The sequence below is a fragment of the Daktulosphaira vitifoliae genome, unplaced genomic scaffold, assembly GCF_025091365.1.
Source record: "Daktulosphaira vitifoliae isolate Bord-2020 unplaced genomic scaffold, ASM2509136v1 Scaffold_5, whole genome shotgun sequence".
Classification (NCBI taxonomy): Eukaryota; Metazoa; Arthropoda; class Insecta; order Hemiptera; family Phylloxeridae; genus Daktulosphaira; species Daktulosphaira vitifoliae.
The window spans coordinates 15,042,204-15,068,097 of record NW_026099576.1 but is presented as its reverse complement, the minus strand read 5'-3'; the positions used below and the strand labels follow the sequence as shown (position 1 = coordinate 15,068,097).

At 24.1% G+C, this 25,894-nt stretch overlaps 4 protein-coding genes across 5 annotated transcripts in view; 1 reads left to right on the top strand and 3 right to left on the bottom strand.

The window, feature by feature from the left end:
- LOC126908611 (formin-like protein) overlaps positions 1–1,600 on the bottom strand; it is a 28,927-nt gene extending 27,327 nt beyond the window's left edge. The window contains exon 1 of the mRNA XM_050690843.1: positions 1,048–1,600. Within this exon, the coding sequence (XP_050546800.1) occupies positions 1,048–1,299 (252 nt within the window). The 5' untranslated portion in view covers positions 1,300–1,600. The remainder of the gene's footprint in view (positions 1–1,047) is intronic.
- Positions 1,601–4,106: 2,506 nt separating this feature from the next.
- On the top strand, positions 4,107–5,705 carry LOC126908612 (translationally-controlled tumor protein homolog). Its single transcript, XM_050690844.1, has 2 exons — positions 4,107–4,563; positions 5,457–5,705. The coding sequence occupies exons 1-2, from the start codon at positions 4,210–4,212 to the stop codon at positions 5,622–5,624; spliced, it is 522 nt and encodes a 173-aa protein (XP_050546801.1). The 5' UTR covers positions 4,107–4,209; the 3' UTR covers positions 5,625–5,705.
- A 4,113-nt stretch (positions 5,706–9,818) lies between these two features.
- Positions 9,819–20,127, bottom strand: LOC126906959 (exportin-2). Its single transcript, XM_050687922.1, has 21 exons — positions 19,912–20,127; positions 19,762–19,846; positions 19,528–19,679; positions 17,859–18,060; positions 17,582–17,739; positions 17,380–17,472; positions 17,221–17,313; positions 16,899–17,066; positions 16,574–16,703; positions 16,352–16,515; positions 15,926–16,112; positions 15,179–15,380; positions 14,913–15,016; positions 13,615–13,771; positions 12,949–13,040; positions 12,649–12,857; positions 11,961–12,058; positions 10,821–10,988; positions 10,586–10,732; positions 10,360–10,520; positions 9,819–10,292 (listed from the first exon to the last, which is right to left on the bottom strand). The coding sequence occupies exons 2-21, from the start codon at positions 19,844–19,846 to the stop codon at positions 10,138–10,140; spliced, it is 2,925 nt and encodes a 974-aa protein (XP_050543879.1). The 5' UTR covers positions 19,912–20,127; the 3' UTR covers positions 9,819–10,137.
- Positions 20,128–22,968: 2,841 nt separating this feature from the next.
- LOC126907472 (uncharacterized) lies at positions 22,969–25,888 on the bottom strand. 2 transcript variants are annotated; one of them, XM_050688789.1, is made up of 3 exons: positions 25,035–25,888; positions 23,270–23,816; positions 22,969–23,235 (listed from the first exon to the last, which is right to left on the bottom strand). In XM_050688789.1, exons 1-3 carry the CDS (start codon positions 25,802–25,804, stop codon positions 22,981–22,983), a joined length of 1,572 nt encoding a protein of 523 aa, XP_050544746.1. In that variant the 5' UTR covers positions 25,805–25,888; the 3' UTR covers positions 22,969–22,980. The 2 variants fall into 2 exon arrangements, with proteins under 2 accessions (XP_050544746.1, XP_050544747.1); XM_050688790.1 differs by having other exon boundaries at positions 23,270–23,810.
- Between the last annotated feature and the right edge of the window lie 6 nt (positions 25,889–25,894).

Below are 25,894 nucleotides of genomic sequence, written 5' to 3'. Positions count from 1 at the left end.
TTTCAAAGTTTGGTCACATGGTTCGATTGGGTTAAAACTTAATTATAGTAAACTTTTTTAAGCACAAATTGTTTTCTTCAATATACATATGGTTATTTATCTTTCACATTTATTTTAATTTTTAATTTTTTAAATAATATTTTATTTTATTATAGGATTAAACTCATAGTTTCAACTTATGATTTTTTTTCCTGAAAAATTTGACAAACTAAAAACCAAATTAAATAATGAGTGAACCTTTTTAATCAAATAATATGAATCTGAGTATTTTAACTTTTTAAATATCATATACAATAAAATAAAATTAACTTATGTTACTTCTAAAGAAAAAAATAATGTAGAAGTAACCAAATCAATACTATATTATAATTATAACTTATATATAATATATAAACTTATTTCAATTTTTCATAGCAGGAACATAAGACACTAAATATTCATACCAATATTTGACAATATTTGCCAAAAAAAATGTTGAAATATATTATTCTAAATGAGCATTTTGTCTATTTAGATAACTGTATTTTTTTAATCAATAAAAAAAACTATATAATTAGATTTATATTCAGAAATAAAAATACAATATTTTTTTATAAAAAACATTCTTAGTAACCTCTGTCAACAATTATTTAAAGTATAATACTTTTAATCTTCATTAAAACTTTAGCATCTATATTTATTTAAAATATAAAAAAATTATATACTTTGATAATATTTTATACAATTAAATATCACAGAAATGCCAAAAATGAGAAAAAAATAATCACATTTATATTAAAAAATTTCATTGTAAACTATTTGAAGAACCTAAGATGAATTAAACTTTTTTTTTAATACTTAAAAAACACATACAAGTTCATGTACATGATAAATTTTTCATATTAAATTGTTAGTATAATAAAAAACAGAAAAATTATTAAATACCACTATAAAAAATACTTTAATAAAAAAAAATCTTTGTAAAATCATAAGCCACTAGTCAGTTTTTGAAGAAACATGTAGATTTATATAAAAAATATTATTCTTAAATATTCCAATGATACTTACCAATACTTTGGTAAATCGTCTTTCTAGTTCACTTGCATCTGGCATGGGTATTTTAGTTCTTATGCTAGCACGCAAATTATGTGTTTTTGGAAATTCTACTGGTAGGTGTAGCTGATGTTGTGGTGATGACACTGGAGAGCTGTACTCAGATTTACCACTATGTGAATTACCCATTATTGCGTTAATTGGCTTTTTTCGAGGCAAAAAAAACTTTAAACAACATATAATTCTAATGTCGTCATCCTGCCGCATTTAAAACCGTCGCTATGATTTACACACTATCACTCAAAAAATATCTACCGAAGAGCAACAGGTGTAAATTCAAGCATATGGACGACAAATTACAATAAAATATTTAACCAATAACTCATAATTTATACAATAAATTAAAAAAATTACTGAATAAATTTTTATATTTTATAACTAATAAATTAAAAGCCAACAATAACTTGATGAACACATAAAAACAATAACAATTTGAAATCACCATATCACGTCGGTAAAACAACACAACTACTGTCAGTAGTATCACCACAGCGACTGAAAACAACAAAAACCAGCAGGCGGCGCATCAGCATGAATATACTGTAAATCAAAAGGATGCAACGAGATGGCAGACATCAGTTTCTGATTAGAGCAGTGCTACCTTCATTTTGTGCTTCAAAATTACTCATAATAATAATAAATAATTTTTGTAAGAATATTTTTACTCAACTTTTAACATTGTTAATTAAAAAAAACTTCTTAAAATAAAAATACCTTAATATTATTATTAAAGTTTTACTTCATTCAGTTTCAAATATTCTTGATCTTATAACTATATATCGTTGAAACTTTAAAAGTGCAAAAAATTATTGATCAAGTTGTTTATTGTCTTATCAGTCTAGAAGCATGATAAATAAAAGAGGGAAATTTTATTTCAACTACTTTCATTTAAAACAACATTAGTTTAGTTTTAGTTCCAAGTTATTCAGTAAAATATAATTTTGAAAAGGTAGTACACAATTTCAAGGCTAAGCCTTAAGTGCAGTCGTTAAAGTGATGGTGAACGGAGGGGGCGAAGTCCCTCTACTTATTTAAAGTAGAATTTAGCTCCTCTTTAAGTCAAATCTCAAAATGCCGTGGAGACGCTTTAATTTTGAGCATTAAAAAATGGAAAGTGTTAATATAAGAAATTTAATCAAAATGTCAAATTTGTTAAAAAAATAATAATTTTAGAATAATTTAAATTATGAAATTTAAAGAATTTTATGATTTGACTGTAGTAATATAAGTACTTAGCGCACAGTAGACCGTGACGTATTATTGTTATTTTTTGTTCATGGATTATTCAAAAGTTTAATTAATTCTTTAATGTAAGCTTAAAAACCATGTAATTATTTTATGACTTATTATATTAAGGATTACAAAGTGATAGAAATAAAAACAATGTGACATTAACATTAGTTATATCACAAAAACCTACAACGGTTGTTGATATATTATTAATCTGTTAAATATTTTATAAACTATACAACTGTATTAGTCATTTCATATTTCTTACATAGATACCTACCTAAATTTTTCACTGTTCATATATTTTTCTCATCTTGTTCTTGTTATAGTATATTTAAAATTAAAAAAAAAATACTTTGTTTATTTTCATAATAAATTAAAATTTTAAGACTGACTTTGTAATGTTTTGTACAATATTCATTTCTAATTGATTTTTAATGAAATAACAAAAATTATAGGTAGGCACTAATCTATTCCCTTAGATAATTTTTTTTGATTATTATGATCAATATTATTTTAGCCTTGAGGGGGGGAAATTCGGTATGGCTTGGGAACGGTTCTCAATTTTTAGGAACTTTTTAGTCTCCCCACTTTAACCACTGCATTAGTGTAATAAATATGTTGTTTTAAGATCGATTTTTACTAAAAAATGTCATTAAAATAAATTCAAAGGCTCACTGAGCATCCCTGTGGGTAAAGCAAAAAATTAGTGCCATACAAAAACGACCCTTTTCTAAAAAAAATGTATTTTCTGTAAATTTTTAAATATAATTAAATAAAAAAAAATGAGTCATCGGATTAAATATTATTTTATCTGGACCAGGAAACTATTTTATACGCATGTTTGAAGTTTTAACCCTTCCCCCTCTATACAAGGAAAAATAAACAGATTTTTAAATAAGTATATTAGATGAAAAGGAAATGTTTAAACGACTCATAAAAAAAATTTCATACTTTTAATTACAGTGCACATTTACACATAAAAAATGTCGAAACAATTTTTTGTTTATATTATAGTATATAATATAAGTTTTATTTCAACTTATGTTTAAAGAATGGAGTATTTTGGGAACATTTTCAAAAGTAAAACTGAAAAACCTTAATTAACTTTTCATGCAAAAGTTGCTATTTTTAATCTTTTCTGTGAGAGAGTCAAGGGCCTTTTTTAAAAAAAAAAAAAGTTGATATATATATACATAACAAGAGGGAAATACTTAAAGTATTTATAAAAAAAAATTCTTTTGATTCATTAATTTTTCAATAGTTGTGAGTAATTGTATTTTTAATATTAAAATTTGACGATTTCTAAAATCATAATTTTTTATATAATTCCCCTCCATTGACGAAGGATATTTTCAAATTTTATGGGTAATATCTTCAATTAGATACAGTTTGTGAACTTTTGATACATCGTTTAGTAATATTGACCCATAGATGAGAAAAAGTGGTAGCAAACACAAAAAAAAGGAAAAAGTTAAAATGACAAAACTAAATCTAAATTGACGACTAGGACTTGAATAACTTACTCTATTCATATTATATGATTGTAGTAATTATTTCAAAATCCAGGCCTATAATTAGTGTACTAATGAAAAGTAAAAATGAATTCGTGAATATTGCCAATACCAGCTATATTACCTTACCTAACTTAATTAGCAAAATTTTATATCCAAAGTTGTTTTAAATACAACTGTTTTATAACCTCCTTGAAAATACATTCGCATGGTTTTATCAGTATGATAAATTCCACGTTATTCCCTTTCTTCTTAGGTTTTGTTCTTTTTCTAAACGGGTCTTTTGCCCTCTGTCCGCCGCCGTGTCCGCGTGTCAGTAATTCATATTTGAAATTTTGATAGTTCAAATATCAACAAGTTAATTTCATTAAAAATGTTGATTTTCAAAGATATTTTTTCGGGTGATGAAATGTTCTCCGATACTTATAAATATAAATTAATAGATGGTGTCTTGTATGAAGTGTACGGCAAACTGATCACGCGGAAACTTGGTGACGTACAGTTAGACGGTGCCAATCCTTCGGCTGAAGAAGCTTCGGAAGGAACAGATGAAATTGTTGAAAGTGGAGTCGATGTTATACTTAATCATCGTCTGTGCGAAACCTATGCATTCAATGATAAAAAATCATTTACAATGTACTTGAAAGAATACATGAAACGGTTAGTCGATAAAATGAACGAAAATGGAAGCACAGAAATAGAACTTTTTAAAACGAATATTAATAAAGTAAGATATTAAAATAACTTAAATTAATATGTGTTGACTTCGATAATTAACTAAATAAATTTTAATTTATAATTTTAGGTTTATAGATTTTTATTTATTAAAAATGTGTTTTAATTGGATCTTCCTTTTTTTTTTTTTATCAAATTATATTTCTACATTTGAATTAAGTGGCATTCTATTAATTCATTTTTGTATCGACGAAAAGTTAACATTTTTTTTGATCTTATAGTACAGGCCAAGAGTTTGAATACAGATAAGAAAAAGTTAATTTTTTATTAACTTCAGTATTCGTTTTTATAAAAATCACTCACTTTGCCTAATATTGTCATTTTTAATATAATTATGTTATTATGAAATATTAAAATATTTAATATTTCATGAGTATTTTTAAAGAATTTAAATAAAAACAAAATTATAAAAAAATTACTATTTTCTAGCTCAGAACCATTGTTCCAATCCATATTATAATTTTTTTAAAAGATTCCAACAAATGCTTAAAATTGTGCATTTTATAATATATTTAAAGAATGGATTGTTTTAAGAATTATAAATTTTATAAATAATTAAAATATACTTAAAATGATAAAGAATCTTAATATTAAAATTTACATTCCAGAAACAGTACGAAGGAAAAGTTTTCTAATATTTTTATTGGAAATAAAAACATGAAAAATTATATAAGGGCTCCCAAAAATTTTTGAATCACTAATAAAAAATTTGTTGGCTGGTGCCTGATAAGTTTAAAGTCTAAAATTATTTTTTTTTTATTTTCAAATTTTTGGTCTGTACTGGATAAGTCAATCAAGTAGACTAATCCTTTTTTTTTTTTAATCAAATTATTACAGTATCATAATTTTATTTTATTAAATATAAGTATGAAAATTTTTTATTAGGTCATGAAAGAATTATTAGTCAGATTTAAGGAATTTCAATTTTTCACTGGTGAAAACATGGATATTGAGAATGGTATGGTGGCAATGCTTGAATATAGAGAAATTGATGGAGATAATGTACCAGTATTGATGCTCTTCAAACATGGACTCGAAGAAGAGAAATTCTGAAAATACTTATTAATACTATTCAATAATGTTATCTCTAATGAATGTGTTTACAAATAATAAGCTTTTAACAACTTTTTACAAGCGATATTAAATTTTTTTTTTTTAACCAATAAATTGAATCATTTATTTCAGAAAGAAACTCCTTAAGTACAGAAATTTAAACTATTGAGAAATTAATAAAAACTTCTCATTTTCCTAAGTTTTTTTTTTTTCCTGGAAGTAAAGGAAGGTTTAATACATATCATTGAATATACTCATATACTCACCAAGGTTGCAGGGAAGAGGTAAATTTATACCCTTACTCTTTGCAGTTATGGTGTTTCTGCAATAAAATACATTTACAACATTAATTTTCTAGTTTTAAGGTAACAATAAATTTAATTAGAGGAAAAATTAACAATGTAGACTTTTAATGAACTATTACAAATTAAATTATTACAAGCAGATATTTAAAAGTATCCAAAAAAAAAAATTTTACGCAAATTAAAATGTTATAATTTATTAATATTGTTCTTCATATTCTGAATCGTCCATTCTTTCCTCCTGAGCTAATGTTGGCCAACTCAAAATAATATAGAAATCTGAATAGTCTGTAGTATATTCCGAGAGCTTTTTCAAGTTGTCAATTTTGTCGTTTAAAATTTTTTTGAACGTTCTGATCACCATACTCTAGCTTTTCGTCTATCTCATCTACGTGCATATTGTTTGTCTTATTACGATTTTCTATAATTGGTATTAACATTTTAGATTTCGTACGACGTTTAATTTCTTTTTTTTTTTTTATCAACGATTGTAGATAAATATCCTGACTATTTTTATTTTCTTATGAGTAAAATGTTGTCCAAATATCACACATCACTTTCTTCACGATAAGCTTAAAACTTTTAGCAGGACATTTGCATTTTATTTTATGAGGAGGAGTTTTTTGACAAATTTTCTTACCTTTATAATTTACATATTCTTTTCCGTGAGTTCGGGATTCCTTAATAATGTTTCGTTTGTAAGTTTTTGGATGGACAACACCTTTTATTCGGAATATCTTCATTAGATTCAGTTTCACTCGACATTGTAAGACACAGTAAATGAAAAAAATAACCAAAAAACAACAAACTAAACAGCTAAATTAATACTAAATATATCACACTAATATTGTGTGCGTATCTCCTAAATACTGCTACAGTAATGTATAGCAACAGCAAGCGGGCAATATTGTGTAGCCACTATCGTAAACGTAAATAACAGTTATTATACTTAGTTACTAAGTATTAAATTTATAAATAAATTGTATTTGAAAAAAAATTATTATATAATTATTTTAGTGCAGAAATTCCCTTTGCGATGTCACTTGTAGGGTTTCTGCTCTAAACAAATTATTCCAAAGATGTGATGAGCTGCATAAATAAAATGCACATAAGAGATTTCTGTACAGATCGATGGGTCTACTAAAAGAATACACGAAAATACAAAAAAAGTTGTTTTACAATTTTTGTCATTTATGGGATTTCTGAAATAAACGATTCAATTGAACTTATTTACAACCAAATATTCCTCAAGATATTTTTTCTAATAGGCTTAATTCCAGTTTGTCTCGCTTATGTATTTTCACTATACATATTACTATCAATTGCTTTAAACCCAATACTGTAACAATACTCAATAAACTCCAAAATTTAAAAACTGCAAAATATTGCTAAGTTTAATAAGCTAATATCAGTCTTCAAAGGGTATTGAAAAAAACCTGAAATAAGAATCTTAAACTATTTGAACTGAAATTTTAGTGGGTTTTAAAAAATCCACTGTAATTATTATATAACTAATAACTTACAGTCACCCCGGTTAAGTTACAAAACGAGAATATTAATAAATTAGAGATCATCATTATCTACTAAAATATAGTTGAATAAATCAATTTGTATAAACCTGAATGATATCTAAATTTCAGTAAAGTAATAACTTAAGTAGGAACTAAGTACTTTTTATAAACCATATAACTGTTTAAAGTATTAATACAAATAAATATAAAATATAACATAATAAATTCACAATATACAATCTTAATACATTAACTTTCATAAATAATACATTTTATTTTAATTTAATACGCATTAAAACTACTTGTCACTGAAAATTATAATTAAAATTAGGAATATCATTTACAATCATGAATAAGAGTTTATTAATTATTATAAAAAAATATTAATTAATAACAAAATTTTCAACCCATATATATAGGTTTAGTGTTATTTTTATTGGTTTTCTAATATTTGAAGTAGAATTATTAATTTGAACATTAATGCTAGATTTTTCCTCTACTGTAGAAATGGCATGATATTTGTTTTGATTCTTGAATATTTAAATCTTATGTTGGTTCTTCTTTATTGGGATGATAATTAAACAATTTTAAGTTTTGAATGTGAATTAATTTTTAATCTTTTGATCTCTTAGAGTTAGGGTTTCGTAATTCTATAACAAACTGTTCCATTTAAGTTGGAATAATATAAGGTTTCTGTATAAAATTTTTTTCTAGAACCGCCTTTACCAGGGTTGTATAGAAATTCATAATGAGGAAAACATAAAAAAAAAAAAACCCAGCACAGGGGGGTCGCGGCACAGTGGTGACGTGGCATAGTTGGATCAAGTATAATGATATCTGACAGTGATTAAAATCACTATCAAAAATAAACGCTTCGATGCAAATCTTTAGATAGTGTTTAATTTTAAAAAAATTGGTGNAAAAAAAAAAAAAAAAAAACACATCATAGTAAAACCAATACCTTCTCAGCTTCGCATCGAAGCTAAAATGTAAATTATAAAATCGGTAATTTTCACACAAAAATAGCATTCGGTAGCCGTTTTCACCATGAAGAAAAGTCCAGAGGTCAAATTTTTTTTTTTCAAATTAAAGTACATTACATTAGCTTTAATTTAAGATATATATAAAAGTGTCAGACCTTCCGGAACATTTTCAAAAGTTAAGTTGAAAAAGTTAATTTTTTGTGAAAAAGTTGTCATTTTAAATTCCCCCCCGTGGGCAGAAAAAAGGTCAAATTTACAAAAAAAATATACCAAATAATAGGTAAAGACATCAAGCATCTATATAAAAAAAAAAGTATATTGATATGTTTATTTTTAAAAAAGTTACGGCAGTTTTTAGTAAAAAAAATTGAAAAAATTTCGAAAATTAGCAATTTTTAAATTTGTAATTTTTTCGGAGGTTTCCCCCCATTTACGGGGAATTGTTTTCAATTTTTGAGGGTAATTTCTTCGACTAGACACGATTTATGATCTTTTGACGTATCATTGAAAGAAATCCGTTCGGTGAGAGCTGAGAAAAAGTGGTAACAGACACAAAAAAAAAAAAAATTAAAAAATAAAAAAACACATCTTAGTAAAACCAATACCTTCTCAGCTTCGCATCGNAAAAAAAAAAAAAAAAAAACACATCATAGTAAAACCAATACCTTCTCAGCTTCGCATCGAAGCTAAAATGACATTATTTCAATAAATATTTTTATTTAATCCATAGCATGGTTAATGGCCACTGCCCCTTTTACTCTACATACACCAATAAAGATAAGGTAGTAAGGCCCAAAAATTTGTTAATAATAAATAAAAATAATAATTTTTTTTGCTATCTCAGTAAAAAATTTTCAACTTTACTACTCAAGCTAATCTCAACTTCCAAGCTGGACCTTCCTAAGGGGATTAATATATTAATAATACTTTTATCTTTTAAAAGAATGATTGCACATATGTTATTGTTTATGTAAGCCTTACATTAAAATGTGACATATAAGTTGTAATATTTTAAATATTTAATATTATATATTTATTAAGATGTACAATTTAAAAGTTGTATTAATTGACAAAATAATTGTCTTTATATATTACTAATCCTATTTTATCGTATAAATAAGACTTAATACTATATATTTCACTCTTTAAGTTCGGACCTAGTATAATTTAAAATATTGTGCCTCCTGATTACTATAATTAAACTTTATTAAGCAAAAAGAATAATCAATTATCAATAAAATTTAATTTTTCCAAAACTATATTGTCAGACACTCTTTGGAATGGGCCCACTAGAAGAGACCTTATAGATATGGTGTAGCGCATAACATTATAGCTACATCATTTGTCTGATATTAAAGGCTAATAAAGTTTTTGTTGATAGAAAAAAAAAACAATAAATTATGGATATTTCACCATTACATTTGTATTATACACAATAATTTAGTTGACAATAAATAAAACATAGAAACTTTTTTTAAATCTAATATACTAGTTAAAGTTATAAAAGAAATGTATAATTAGAAAAATAATTTGCAGTAACAAAGTATTATAAATATAAAATGAAGAAATTAAATTTTTAAATGAACAATGTTGAATTACTTAAAGTCAATGTAAAATAAAGATCTATTAAAATTAAAATGATTATTTTACAGTAAAAAAAACTCACTTACAATATTACCAGACAAATTTTATATATATATTTACATTAAGGTACAATTTATACAATTTGTACATTAAGGCTTATCAAATAATTCTGTATTTGGACACGTTTTTCTTCTAGAAGTCCCTGACTCATTAATATAGGAACACGGCCAGGTATTTGGATCATTAATTTACTTAATGATTGAGATAGGAAAGCTTTTGGCTCAATGCCTAAATTTATAACATTTAAGCATTTTAATACAAATTAAGTGACAATAAAATTTTTTTGATTAATTACCAGACAAAGGATTGTATTCAGCTTCACTAGCAAAAGCTAACTGTGAATAACCAGCTTCATAAGAGGAATCATTATCTTCTAAAAGTAATTTATCTTCTGAATAAACAGTTTCATCTTCTGGGAGTTCAAATAAACAAATGAGTGTTTCAAGAAGTCGAGACCTTTATTAAAAATCAATCTAGTAAGAAAAATCAAGACTTTTCTGTTAAAATATTCTATTTATTACCAAAATGAAGCATAATCTCCCTCAATCAATTTATTTGTATCTGCAAGTACTTTAACAATACCAATTGCAGTAATTTTTTTATTAGTAGTTCCGGTAACTTTTTGAACATCAGGTAGAATAATTTTATCCAATAACATTCCAAACATGCTATATATATTAAAATAAAACACATGATACTTTAAATAACAGACATCATTTTGTAAAAAAAAATTGGACATATTTCTAATTGTTTTACCCATTTTGAACTGAATCTATAAGATCAATGACATATGTTGCTCCATATTTTATAATGCAAAAAAATATAAATATGATTAATTCTCGAACAAACTTTGTTGTTTTTGATGAAGATAACCTTTGGAATAGCAGAATGAATATATTTTTCATTTGTTGCTGTATAGTTTCTCTAAAATTATAATATAATAATAAAATATTTTATTACTTTTATAATAATGTCATATGTACAATAACTATACATTAGAAAATAATTTTTTTTTTTCATTTTTAATAAAATTATAAGATTAAATATAAAAAACAGTTTTTAGGTGTTTTGTAAAAAAATATTTATTTTTTCTATTTATTAGACAGCTTTTTTTAAAATGACTACAAATATGAAGCCTTTTATTTTGATATTAATTACAACCACTTATTAGGCAGAAGATAAAATTAAATTTATATTATTTTGAAACTAATTATAAATAAATAAAAATTAATGTAAATAATAAGTGATTTGCACTCTTAAATATTTTTAAATAGAATTTTTGAATGAGCTAAATTAAATTTTTTAGTTTTAAAGACATTTTTTGTTAGGTTTAATCTTTCAGCGGATGCACTGTTGTAAAATTTACAACACAATTCTTATTTTTATCTATAAAATTTATGTTAACATTTTATCAATTTTATAGTGTTATAAAAACTTAAAGTCTTGTAATATTCAACAAGGTCATAATTTATATTGTAAAATATTTTGATTGTTTTCAAGTGATAATTATACAGTTTTTTGTAATTTTAGTAGAACAATTTCTGACTGTTGCTAATAAAAACAATGTAATACTCATGTTCTAATATTAATACTAGTTAACATATAGTTTTATTAAAGAACTTCTGCATAAAATGCAAGTATTATATAATATTTCAGTTTACTGATTAATGAAGACATTTTTTTTTATATATTTCCTAATGGGTACTTAATAAATTTATATGAAAAAAAAATTGTGTTTAAATATAATGTTTAATTTATCATATGTTTGGAACAAGATATATATTTTTGACGTTAATTGTATTTTGTAAATGCGAGAGCCCAATTAAAGGTTTACAAAAGAAGTATTGTTTAAAATGTGAAAATTGGGATATTTGTTAATGACTTAGTAGTACTTACATTGGACAATGTTCAATTAAGGTTTTAAGTAAATGAAATCCTTCATGGTCTTGTGATTTGGATGCAATTAGCTTTTGAAATATACCTAGTAACCCATTCTAAAACATTGTTATGATATATTATAATATAGATAGTATAAAAGCCTAATAAAACAGTATATAAATTATGAATCAAACCCATCTCATTTAAATTTCAATAATTCAGACAAAATATATTTTTCCATGTAATTTTTAGTATAATATCTGTCAAATAAAACCAAAATTTAGGAATAGTTACATAATTTTCACTGAATTAATTAAAATGATTAAAAAATAATAAAAAATTACTCTATTATTTCCTCAGTAGAAAAAATTACAAAACAAGCTATATATATATATACATTGGTAAGTAATAAAACAATATAATTGACATTTCTTCTACTAAGAAGATTAAAGAAAAATTTATGACTTCTGGTTATTTAGATAATATTAATTAAAAATGATATGCATTAATACAAGTTAATTTCCTCTTATAATTATTGTAGTATACTAAGACTACAAAAAAATTTAATTGATTCACTTTATGAAATTATAACACTCAGTATTTTAAAGGTACCACAAAACTTTCAATTTGTTACTACTAGGCAAAACTTATTAAAACAATGAAAATAATTAAATTAAGATTGGTACTTTCTTAATTTTATACTTACAATATTTAAAGATTTCTCAATATTTTCTGGTGGTGTTTTTCCTATATAAGACCTGAGCAGTCTCACTAAAGGATGAATATTACTAGTTTTATCCCATAAAGCAGGTGACAACAAAAATGGATACAATATTGTATATGCTTCACCTACATTCCCTTGATTGTGGAACTCAAGTAATTGAGCAAGAAGTTGAAATGTATATGGCATAAATTCTAAAAAAAAAATGTATGTATATAATAATAAAAAAGTTTTTAAATTATGTTTTAAAATAAATTCTATGATTCAGATATGGATAAAACTAACCTAAAATATCTTGTTGCAATATTATTTGGAAAATAGGAAACAAAACACCTTCAAATGAAGCAACTCCTTCAGGAGTAACAGTGCAAACCAATCTAAAGTTGTAAATAGTTTAAGACACTTTATGTATTAAAATAAAAAACACACTATTAATTTATTAATAAAAAATAATAATTAAATTGATAAATTTCTTAATTTATTAAGAAAATTTATCCCTTATTTTTAATGTTTATAAATTATAAATATAATATAACCAATTTTTTCAATTATTTACATTGAAGAAAAATACATTTTATACTTTAAATGAAATCAAAGTCTTCTACTTCTTCACTTGACACAATCTCACACATCATCTATGCTTACATTAGCCGTCCTCATATTGCATTTGGTTTTCCTCTACCACTTCTTCCTTCAACATTCATTGCTATAACTGTTGTCATAGCTTCCAATTACTCTCTCCTCATAATATAACCAAACAATCTAAATCTATCTTAGTCTTTTATTAAATGAAATCAAAGTATTTTTTAAAATTTATACTTATTTTTTAAATCCAAACAAACACATTTATTTAAGTGTTTCTTTATTTTACCAAAAAAATTATCAATAACATTTCTGTTTCATTAAATTTAATAAAAATCATAGATTCAGCTTACATTTAATAAAACTTACTTTACACAATACGAAATAGTTTCAAAAAGATAATGATTAAATTCTGGTTGACTTGGGTTGCGTGCTACCATAGTAAGTTTTTCAGTTAAAACAGGTAGAAGTTCTGCTAGTAATGGTATTATCTGTTGCTTGAGGGTTAAGAATGTTCTCATAATAGCTGGGGATAATAATTCATTAATAATAATGGAATAAATAAAAAAAATGTACATAAATTATAAAAAAATAACTATGTGTAATATAAATAAATATTACATAAATTATAAATTGAAATTCAATTTTTTTTTTTTTATTTTAATTTACAATCGTTTAAAATTTTTTTGGGTTAAATACTTAATGATTGTTGATGTCAACATATTAATTTATAAGTGTATGAATATAGTTAGATTATACATATAGTTATGTGATGCAAGAGTCAAAACCTTTAAGGAACTTAAAGAAAAGGCCAGTAACCGGTTACAATTAAAGTTGTAACCACGCTTCGAATTGATAAAAAAAAAAAAAAAAAAAANAAAAAAAAAAAAAAAAAAAAAAAAAAAAATACATATAGTTATTTCTAGGTATTTTTGATTTAAAAATTCTTTTGCCTAGAATATCTGCAGATTAAGACTTAATGTTTCTTATGACTTTTATTCAACAGCATAAAAATTTAATAAAATGCTTTTAAAAAAAAAAGGAAGTACAATGGGGTCGTGGCATAGTTGGGACAAGTATAGATGATAATTTTAAGAAATTGGTGGATTATTCCAAAAGCAAAATGAACTCCTATTTCCTTATTAATATTATGATTACAAGTTTTATGATTTATAAGTGTAATATATGAATAAATATTTAATAAATTTAAATTTATTTATTTTTAAAATTTGAATAATTTATTTAACTTCGACAACCATTTACACATAGAAGATAGATCGTTGGGACAAATTTTTTTTTTTAACTCATAGTATGTAACACAAGCTTTCATTGAATACATATTTAAAAGACACAGTATATACGGAAAAGTTTCAAAAGTTTTATAAAGTATTTTAAATTTTCCCTTATGGACAAGTAAATTGTCAAATTTCAAAAAATTTATATCATATGAAAAGACTAAAAAAATAGTGCTGATAAGTATTAAAAATTAAAAAAAAAATGTTTAGGTTAACTTGTTAAACAATTTTATATACAAGTTTATAAAGATTATTTGGATAATTTAATTTTTTGTGGTAGTCAGAGTAATACTATGTACTAACACTTTCTCAGTTTTTCATTAAAGCTAAAAAGGGTGGTAATTATGTTAATAATTAAAATTTTTAAATTACCTTTCATAGTATGACTATTTTCTTCAGAGCCAGGTTTTGTTAATATCCCAAAAAGAGATTTGATTAACTGTTCCGCAAAAGGTACGAGCATATCCGCACCAACACTTCAATTATAAATAAAATATATTATGTATAAAGTTGTAATTAGATGAATTAATGTTATTTTTGATACTTAGTTTTGAACTTATAGCAAAAATAACTCAAAAGTAACTTAGTATTTGTTAAACCTTAAAACTCCAGGTAACTTACATTTATATTATACTTACATCAATGCTTTAGTCTCAGGATGCCTCAAGAGCAAAATTTTATCTATTGCAGCTGCTGCATAAATCCTTACGACAACACTATCAGCTTCTAAAAGCTTTGTAAGGGCTGGTAAGGTATTAACTATTATCTGAGTAGGTAAGACACTTCGGAAAGTCACAATGTATTTTATAGCATCAGCTTTCATGACTGGCATACCATTAACTGAAAATTTGAAAATAAATTTTGAACTAAATGTGTTTCTAACATGAGGATTTTTTTTTTAAACAAGAATATTGAAAACCATAATCTACACATATGAGTTAAATTAGAAAAAATATAAATTTATCAAATAATATTCAAAGTTAAACTATAAAAATAGTTAGGGGCATTGTGTGGATCATTCATTTGCTACATAAGGGCAGTTTGTTGTTAGTTCCCAGATAGGTAACCATACAGGAATTTTAACAGTAATAAATACCTTACCCCCATACTGCTTTTTCTTACTATAATGATTGCATCAGGTCAACAACTGGTATAAAATTCTATCAAAGTGTTAAGGTAGGGCTGTGTCCTCAATTAGTTGGGATAGAGGTTATGGTGATGATAATAATGAAACTATAAAAATAAAAAAATTGATTGAAGTGGTTTCATTTATTTTTTTTAATTGACAAAGCTTCTATTAAATATAAGAATTTTTAACATTTATTTCCATTTGTTATAAAATATAATTAAAATGAAATTTTCGATATTTTACTTATTATACATACTATTAGAATTTGCCAATTCTGGCAATACATGTAGAGTAGTAAATTCTTCTAGGTTGACAAGTTCACTGATTTTAGTTGTTCCATGGCGTTGAGTACTTCCACGTGATGCTAGAGTGGTAACCAAAAATAATGCAGCATCTTTACTTCGCCAATTTTGTTCATTAGCTGTATACTGCTCTAACATTGACTGAATAAAAAGTTTCAATTAAAACATTACAAAACACTAGAGAAAATACGAAAATAAATTTCAAAAGTTAATAGTTCTTTGATATAAAAACTGAAACTCTTTATACTTTTTAAATATTACATGAAATATAGTTAAGAAAACTCCCTGTATATTATAATTATATTATTAATATAATAAAATATAACTTTTAGGTATATGTTTTACACATAATAATAATAATTAAAATAAAATATTTTTACCTTTACATACAAGCCAAAGGATCTCATTGTAATTTCTTCAAATTCTTTTGATAATGATTTCACAAGATCACAAGCAGCTCTTCTTCTAGTATCAACATCTGATCCTTCAATATCTCTTCGGATATATTCTTCAGGGTTATCTTCAAATAGCTCCTCATCAGATTCTGAAAAATTGTACAATTTCAGCACGTGGAAAATAATTTTTAATTGTAATAAGAATACCTTTAAATTGCATGTTGGGTATAGCAACTTTCTCACAAATTGCAGAAAATACTGATGGATCATTGAATAATTCTTTATATTGAGGTTTGACAACTGTTGTTGATAGAAATTGCAATGCATTTATTACAAGCTAAACAAATTAAATATTATTAACTATAAAATTTTAAAATGAAACTAAAAAGATTACGCAAAACAACCTAGTATAATAAAAAGGGACTACACATTTCTCGTATTTAAAAGAAAAAAATATAATCAATAATTTAACTGCTATAAATAAATTTCCTTAATAGTAGGATAAAATTTTAATTAATTTTAAAAGGTATACCGTATCATATTTAGGTTTAGGGCCTGTTTTAATAAGTAATTTCCAAATGATTGTAACTAAATCTTTCATATATGCGGAAAATTCTTCTTCATACTTTTGTGCATACAATGATACATTTTCACAAATTTGTGACTGAATTTGATGTAATAATCCAGTTTCATCATCACTCTACAAAATATACAACTATGTATACACTCAATAGTAATAAACTTGATAATACTTATATAGCAAACGTTTAAGTTGGTTATTAAAGAAGATAAATTATACAAAATATTAGTAAAATATAAATAAAAATATGTAAAGAATACTTATTTAAACATACGTTTGTTTCCAGTTCAACAATTTCTAATTCTAAAAGATTTTGAAAATTAACTATCCAAGTTTTCATATTATCTTCAAAAAATTCAGGTAAGTCCTTAAGAATAAACAAATATATAAGTTTTTTTTTTAACTTAAAAATTAAATAATAAAAAATAATAACCTGATAATTTAATGAATAAAATATTTTTGTTATAACTAATAGAATATTATAAAGTTTTGGATCTTTTGAAACATTACACAAATTCATAGTTAGCTGTAAAAATTAATGCAACAATTTTAGAATTCATATAAATTAAAAAAATTATTAATATGAATTTAGCTATAACTTGAAAAAAATATTTTAATACTAATGTAAAACTTACTACAAATAATTCAGTAAGTGGTTTTGCTAGATTATCTAATACAAATTTTATTTCAGTCCACAATTTTTGAGACTTTAATTCATATCTATACTTTCTAAATAATGAATGTGCTGTTTCTAATGCACCATTTATTGGAATTAAATCACCATTAGGTGCAGCTAAGAAAAATTACATTGAACATTAAAATTGTATTTTATAAATGTATTTCAATGCTTAAAATGAGATATTTAATTAAGCAATGTTAAAGATAATTAGTATTTTTAAATGAACTACATACCAGCAAATGCCATAAAATTTTCAATAATTTTTTGGAGTAAATTAGGCCAATTATCAGGAAAGTCATATTTTCCAATCAAAGAGATTGCATCACTTAATTGTTTTTGTATATCCTCTGGCGAATTCAACATAACAGTAAATATTTGTTCTTTTATTAATACTCGATCTTCTTGATGTATTTTATTTTCTAAAGTTTCTTCATCCTGTAATATATAAATTTAAATTACACTCATTTTTCCAAGAAAAAATTTAACTATTTAATAAGGAAATATAAAAAGAAAAATTTTGGATAAATTAATTTTGTAAAATCCTAGTTAATTAAACTAGAATCATTATATTAATCACTCAAACTAATACTTGAATAAAAACTACAATTCATCACTTCCATTTTCATAATAATTTTAATTTAAACATTTTTTAATACCTTAAAATACAAGAATACTAATTTAGAAAATGACAACCTTTTTATTATAATTATAATAATATATTATCAATAATAATATATACAATTAAGAAGAATTTGATAATAAATTTATGAATTTAAATGTTTGTCTTATTTTCTTTATCAGTTATCATCAAACATAAGTTGACTTAAATTTTAATTTTAATAAAAAAATACTCTAAAAATATAAAAATAACTAGTCTACATATTTCTAAGAAATCTCTTGACTTTTAAGTTTTCCTAGAATAAAACAGTACTCTTTAAAAAAATTAAAATATTTCAGCAGCCTGAAATCACTATAAACCAGGGATTTTAAGTATTTTTCTATGCCAAATTGTTGTATCATTAGTTCTTCTCGTGTATATCATGTTTAAAATATAATAACAACAAAACTGATTGATTTGCTAAGAAGTCCAAAAAATTAATAAATACTAGGTATAATTTGTCAAATATGTTAAATTTCCTTTTAAAATTTTTAAAATTAATTTTAAAAATTATATAATATATAATTAAAAGAATTACTAATCTGGGTATAATTAAGGAAATAGAAGTTGATGTTGCTTTTGTAATTATCCATCAATTTTTTAAAATTAAATACTATCTACAGATTTGCATCAAAGCGTTTCTTATGATAGTGATTTTAATCACTGTCAGATTAAATCTATACTGGACCTAACTATGCAACATCCCTACTGTGCTGGGTTTTATTAATATAACATTAATTAAATGAATAGTGTGATGTACAGGAGTCATACAACTAAAGTATTCAAAACATAAAAATAATAATTATAATAATATAAGATATATTTAATATAATCAATAATTAATATAATAGTTATATTAAAAATCATTTAGGGTATATTTTTTATTATCAAGATATATTTTCCTGTATTCATTAACAATTTGAACTAAAAACTTTTTTTCATTTTCATCTTTAGTGATTAGTATTATATTGACTCATTCGTTCTGCTTTGTTATATTACTTTTAATTTAGAAAATTTATAATGTCCTTGTAAGAATACAATAATAATAATGATACACTCTTACAGGTAGAAAAAATGAAAATATACTCTTTTTGACTACACTATATTTTACTTAATTTTTTTTAACTTAATTATTTATAAACTATTACAAATTACTGAACATAAAATAACAATATTTATCAATATTACTATTGTAAACTATTAAAACATCTACACTTAATTATATATTAAAAATATATACTTACAACAAGCCAATTTCTCTTGATATAATTTTTAAATGTAACAGCTCCAATTTTTTTAACCAAATTAATGTTAACATCATGTGTAGCACTGATTATTTGCAATAATAATAAAGGGTAATTTTTGTTACGCTCAATTGATAATAAAAAGTTTTCAGCTAACAAATTAAAAATAAGATCAAAATGAATTTGATAACAATTGAATTACAAGTAAAAAATATTAAAAAATTTGGCACAAACCTTGTTTTCTTTCATTTTGATCAGGACTTAAAGTGGCTTGAAGACATTTTATAAGATGATTAATGTTATCCGTAGTGATATCCATCTAAGACATAAAAAATTCAACATTATTTATTTATTGTAAATTTCTAATGTAAAATTAATACATACTACGATTAATTATGATACTAAGAATTTTTTACACAGGTAAAATAAATATACTGTTAGCAGGTTAATTTCAGTTATGGCAACTAAAAATATTTGAATAGTTAATTAGGAAACAAAATTAATCCAATTTCCAAAAAAAAAATGTTTTTTCCAAACACGCGACCCTTTGAGCTTGAATATAACGTAATTCCGGCGAGGGAAAGACCGTTCCAGATCTTATCAATTAAATGACTTTATTATATTATCTAATCGCTTTTCATTATTGCCAACTTAAATTTATAATTCGATAAAAATGTTCATATCAACTGTTATGAAAATATTCGGAACACGAAAAAAAAACCTTTCATTCTTGCCAATATGTACAATATTTTAATATTATAATACAATAGTTTACAATTTCATCATTTATTATAAATTGTATTAATAGAAATTATAATAATTACTACACTCATGGTTATATAGTCTATATAACCTTGACTATAATTTAACTTATTAAACATCCAGATCAGATGTGAAAAACACAGGGGGTCACTGCACAGTGTGAACGTGGCATAGTTGGGACTAGTATAGATGATATCTGACAGTGATTAAAATCACTATCAAAACAAACGCTTCGATGCAAATCTGTAGATAGTGTTTAATTTTAAGAAATTGGTGGATTATTGAAAAGCAAAATCCTAACTCAAAAAGAATTATGAAAAAATTACAAAAAAATCATTGCCACGTTCAATGAGTATTACTGATACGGTAAACGTTCGTCGCATTCGTTTTTTGATAAAATTGGCAATTTAAGCTTATTCAAATGTTAAAATGAATTTTTTCGACTTCAAAGAAAAAATAAATTGAAATAAGTTTACACATTATATTCTATGTCAATTAGATTTATATAATATTCATAAAAATCAGTGTACCCCTTTATATGGTATTTTAAAATAAATTAAAATTAAACCAAGAATTTTAACACAAAAATAGCATGTTTTTTAACTAGGGCAACCATTTGCACATAGAAGGTAATTCGTTGGGACAAATTTTTTTTTGAATTTATAGTACATAACATTAGCTTTATTTTATCATATGTTTGAAGCTCTGAGTATTTCCTGAAATACTTTTAAAACTTATGTTGAAAAAGTTAAATTATTGTGCAGAAGTTGCTATTTTGAATCCCCTCTGTAGGCAGGTATAAAGGGTCAGATTTTCAAAAAAATTATATCAAATGAAAGGGAAATATCTAAGGTTTCAATATAAAAAAGAATTATTTTAAATTGTTAGTTTTTCAAAAAGCTATGGCAATTTTAAGTATTAAAATATTTCATGTTATACAGTAATTTTTACATAAAAATTACATTTTTCGTTAATTTCGACAGAAGAAAAAGTGTCGGGACAAATTTTTTTTTTGTATATTTTTTATTAGTAATAAATATGCTTTAAATGTAATCCAAGGAACCAATTTTAATAAAAAAATTGACGTNTAAATGTAATCCAAGGAACCAATATTAATAAAAAAATTGACGAAATACTAAGTGGATCTTAAGTTATAAGAGTTATTAGTTAGATCTGAGAAAAACAATGTATAATTTTTATGAATTGTAATGCTTGAACAATTTTTGTGTATAAATTCATGTGTTATGTAGTTTTGATTTGTGTTCGGGTTTTTAAGTCTCAAAAAATTGTTATTAGATACTAATAATAATCAATGCATATGTAGTGTAGAAGTGCACTTCTTTCATCATTTTTTATAGGATTTCGGAACAACTTAAAAGGTGAAGTGATCAGAAACACGTGAATACTACTTGCAAATTTATAATTGTGTGAACAAGAATATTTAACAATTTAATTGGAGCAGTCATAATACAGATTCATGTATTTCTTTAAACAATTATGAGGAACAAAAGCCGTTCCTTTAAAACGGCTAATGTTTTTTTCAATGAATTCAGTAATTTTGAAATAGTTTTAAACAAGACTTTGTATCAACTTCTTGTAACTAGTTTCAATTTTTAAAACGAAACATGTGGTATTTAAACAGGTATGATGTATTATTATTGATTTTTATAAAAAAATAAATTTAAAGAAAATCATGGCATATTGAATTGTATAAATAAAAAATATCTATTTAAAATTTAAAGAAGTTTATCAAAAGTCAAACATTTTTTGTTCTTTTTGATATGATATACTTAATTGCAAATTTAGTAAAAATTTAAGGGATTTAAAATTGCTCACCAATTTGGAAAGATTAGCCCTGAAAAAATTTGTTTCTACAATTAATGCTGATTGAAATTTAAACTCAATTTTATAATTCGTGTAATTTTTTTTTTTTGTTATTTATTTAAGTAGATCATAAAAATAAGTGAAACAGACGTGGTTTTTATAGTTGTCATACTGTATCGTATTAAATACAATTGTGATTTTACTGAGTGTCTCAAATCTATATGAAAACGCTTATACTTTTGATCAATTATCATTTTGTTGAATTTTTTTTTTGTTGAATAACCATTGGATTCTTTAGCTCATTTAGAGTGTATTTTTTTATTATTTGACAATATTGACTTATCGCTAATAAAAAAAAAAATTTATTTTAAGTTATAATGAAGTNAAAAATTTATTTAAGTTATAATGAAGCTGTTTTTTAGAGCTTTACTTACAAAAAAAATTGGTGGGTGATGATAATTTTAGGATAAGTACATATCAAGTATAAATTATTTAACACATAGAGTGTGTATGGAACGAGAGTAGATTAAGCGGGCCATACACTATGCATTTTGAATGACAGTCTTCTTGATTGGCAGTCAAGAAGACTGTCATTCAAAATGCATAGTGTATGGCCCGCTTTATAGGTACGCCAGTACAGTTTCGTCTACCCATCAACCCATTAATTATTTTTAGCTTCATAAGGTAGACTTGGAATATTTATTTGTGTTTAGTGAATGAGTAAAAGTAAATATTCATTTTACAAAAAGTTTTTATGGAGAAAAACGATTTTATATGTGATATACCTGTAAGAGCAGTCCAAAGGCCCATGTTTGGGTCGAAGCCCCAGATAGGCATAAAAAAATAAAAATAAAATTGATGAATAAATTAATTTAATTTATTTAAACCCAAATCTTCATAGTAAACTTTTATAAAATTATTAGAAAATACAATAAGTTTGTCACAAACAGATGAAAAATTGTCGGTACTTATTGACTCAGGTATATCAATATTTAACACAAAATTTTGTAATAGACATTGTTTTTCGTGTGTTTTAGGTAATGAGGAGATACCCAGTTTGTTAAATTGCAGAAATGGTGAGATATTTCTAACGCATTGCCTTGTGTATAATTCTGATGATCCCTGATTAAAGGCATTATTANAATTCTGATGATACCTGATTAAAGGCATTATTTTTGCTATCCAAAATATCAAGTGAATAATTTCCAGAATTTATTTCGTCAAGGAATTTTGTTATTGAACTACACAAAGATTTTATGTTTGAACTGATGTTGTCATATAAATAATCTCCTATTAGTTCATTTAAAGAAATCAATGTTTTATACATAATATCAAAGATAATAGTTGTCTTATGAACTGTTTCAAAAATTTTACGTACAAAGACTATGTATGTTATTTCAGGATTACCTTTTGAATTTTCCTTTTCACAATACTCAAATAGGTAATTTACATAGTGACAGTACTTAAACAGTATTTCTGTATAAATGCATTTGATAACTCTTAATATATGTTCTTTTTTACAATGAAAAGTTTTTTTGTCTGCTAGGTGTCTGAGAATACGTTCTATGCTTATAACTTGACCATTAAATATAATATTTATATGATTCAACGATTTCCATCCACTTTCATTAGTAATTTCGTTTAATTGTTCGATTACCTGCTTTTGACTAGTATTTTCATATAAATGAACTGGATATCTGAAACTTTAAAAAATATATATACGCAATGTGATTTATTAAATACACTTCCTATAATTTTTTCGTTAAATAATGTTTTCATAAAAATTAATAGATTAATATTGAATTAATTTTTAAAAAACCGTTTTAAATATCACTTATAGTATATGAAAAATTATTCCTATGAGTATATTTTAGAGGTAACTTTTGAAAATTAAATAGGAACCTATTATTACATTTTTTTTGTATAAAAATAATTAAATACAATTTTGACTAATATTTTCATACAAATGAACTGAATGTCTTACACTAAAAAAAATGTACATTATGATTTATTAAACCTCTCATTTTTTCGTTAATTAAAATTTTGACTGGTTCATAACCGGTTCGATAGCATTATTTTTTGAGTTATATGTTTAATTATATGTGAGGGGGTTCTCAATTTTGAATTCTTTTTAGGTTAGGGGATTTAGACTCTCGTATAGCGTATAAACATTACCAAGAACTTTTATTTTGTTTGTCAAAAATAAATAAGGGAAATTTGGAAAAAGGAATACCGTAAGTAAAGTGAATAATGTTAATTTATGTTTTGTATATGTTAACTTTTTCATTAATTGAATATTTTATGATATAAATAGATACTTAGTTTTTTAAAATGATTGATAAAATGATATTTTCAGTACAAGTATAATTATACTGTTGGTAGCTTTAAGAAGCCACAATATTAGGGAAACTCAGAAATTCAGATTTTTTCTTCAAATTAGTGCGCCAAATAACACTAATAAGATATAAATGATAGATTTGGATCTATTCTATTCTCAACCATATAAGGGTCTCTTTAAATGCTGAAGATTTTTTTAAATCAATCGGTAATACAAGAAAAAACAGAATAAGTTTGAACGCATTTAAATGCGTTAATTGATGAAGTTTTCCATATTACTCTACAATAATGTTAATAACAGTTTTTTGAACTTTTTCATTAATTAAATATTTGGTTACATAAATGTTATTTCTAAAATTATTGATAAAATTATTTGTCAGTACATAAATTTATTATACAGTTGATAACTTGTAATAACCATAATTATTGGGAAACACGAAAAATATATTTATAAAATATTATTTATCGTCTAGTAAGTAATAAGATACTTAAAAATAGATATGGTTCTATTTTATGTTATTTATATACGTCAATTTATAAGTTTTTTGTATTACTCTACAAAATTTTCAATTAGATTTTCTTACCTTGCCTCATTTAATTCTAAAACCTCTTTAAAACCAAGATTTTTGTATAAATTTGTTGAAATTTCATCATAATATATTTTAAGCCATTCACTTAAATATTGACTCAATTCAATGTTTTTATTTTGTCGTGCATTATAATCTTTTAGATTCTCTTCAAGTAAGAACTTTGGTTTATGATTGTAAACAACTGAATTATTATTCTCTTTAATTTTCTGGTAGATATCATGAACTTTTCCTTCGATAAAACTTTGCACTTCCAAAATAACCTCACAAGCCATTTTTTTTGTGCTTGAATCGTTTGAATTAATAAAAATCTGTGAATTTTGTTGACTTTTTAATGTTGCATATTCTACAAAAGTATAAATTTCATCTACTATAGGTACTGAGAATGTTTTTTTCCATTTCGCTAATAATTTAAAATCTATGTTGCTAAGATAGTTCATTACATTGTATAACTGTTGAAACATGGTTTTCGAAATTTCCACATCACTTTGAAGGAAATATGTACAACGTAATAAATTATCTCCCTGGTTTACGTCGTAATATTCTTGACATTGGTTAGCTATAGTGCTAATATGATCAATAAATGTTTTGATGACTTCTGCGTACATATAATTTAATGTATCAATTACGGCATCGAACTTTTTTGCTAGTATTGTACGACTCCCTTTGCAAATAACGTCTTTAATATTACAGTTTGTCTCTGTAGAAGAGTTAATTTCCAAATACTGCATATAATCCCATCCAACTTGTTCGCTTATATAATCCATTACTTCTGAATAATACTTCTCATATGTTTTTGGCTTTATTCTACAACTTACAAAGAATGTTGTAGTTAGAATCCAAAAAGTATAACAAAT

Coding starts and splice junctions, on each gene's coding strand:
- LOC126907472 (XM_050688789.1), bottom strand. CDS start 25,804: ATGGATTATATAAGCGAACAAGTTGGATGGGATTATATGCAGTATTTG. Junction 23,817..25,034: donor TTAGAATTAAATGAGGCAAG/GTAAGAAAATCT, acceptor TATTTTTTAAAG/TTTCAGATATCCAGTTCATT. Junction 23,236..23,269: donor AAAATAATGCCTTTAATCAG/GTATCATCAGAA, acceptor GCCTTTAATCAG/GGATCATCAGAATTATACAC.
- LOC126906959 (XM_050687922.1), bottom strand. CDS start 19,846: ATGGATATCACTACGGATAACATTAATCATCTTATAAAATGTCTTCAA. Junction 10,989..11,960: donor TTAATTGAACATTGTCCAAT/GTAAGTACTACT, acceptor TTATAATTTTAG/AGAAACTATACAGCAACAAA. Junction 10,293..10,359: donor TGAATACAATCCTTTGTCTG/GTAATTAATCAA, acceptor TTATAAATTTAG/GCATTGAGCCAAAAGCTTTC.
- LOC126908612 (XM_050690844.1), top strand. CDS start 4,210: ATGTTGATTTTCAAAGATATTTTTTCGGGTGATGAAATGTTCTCCGAT. Junction 4,564..5,456: donor TTAAAACGAATATTAATAAA/GTAAGATATTAA, acceptor ATTTTTTATTAG/GTCATGAAAGAATTATTAGT.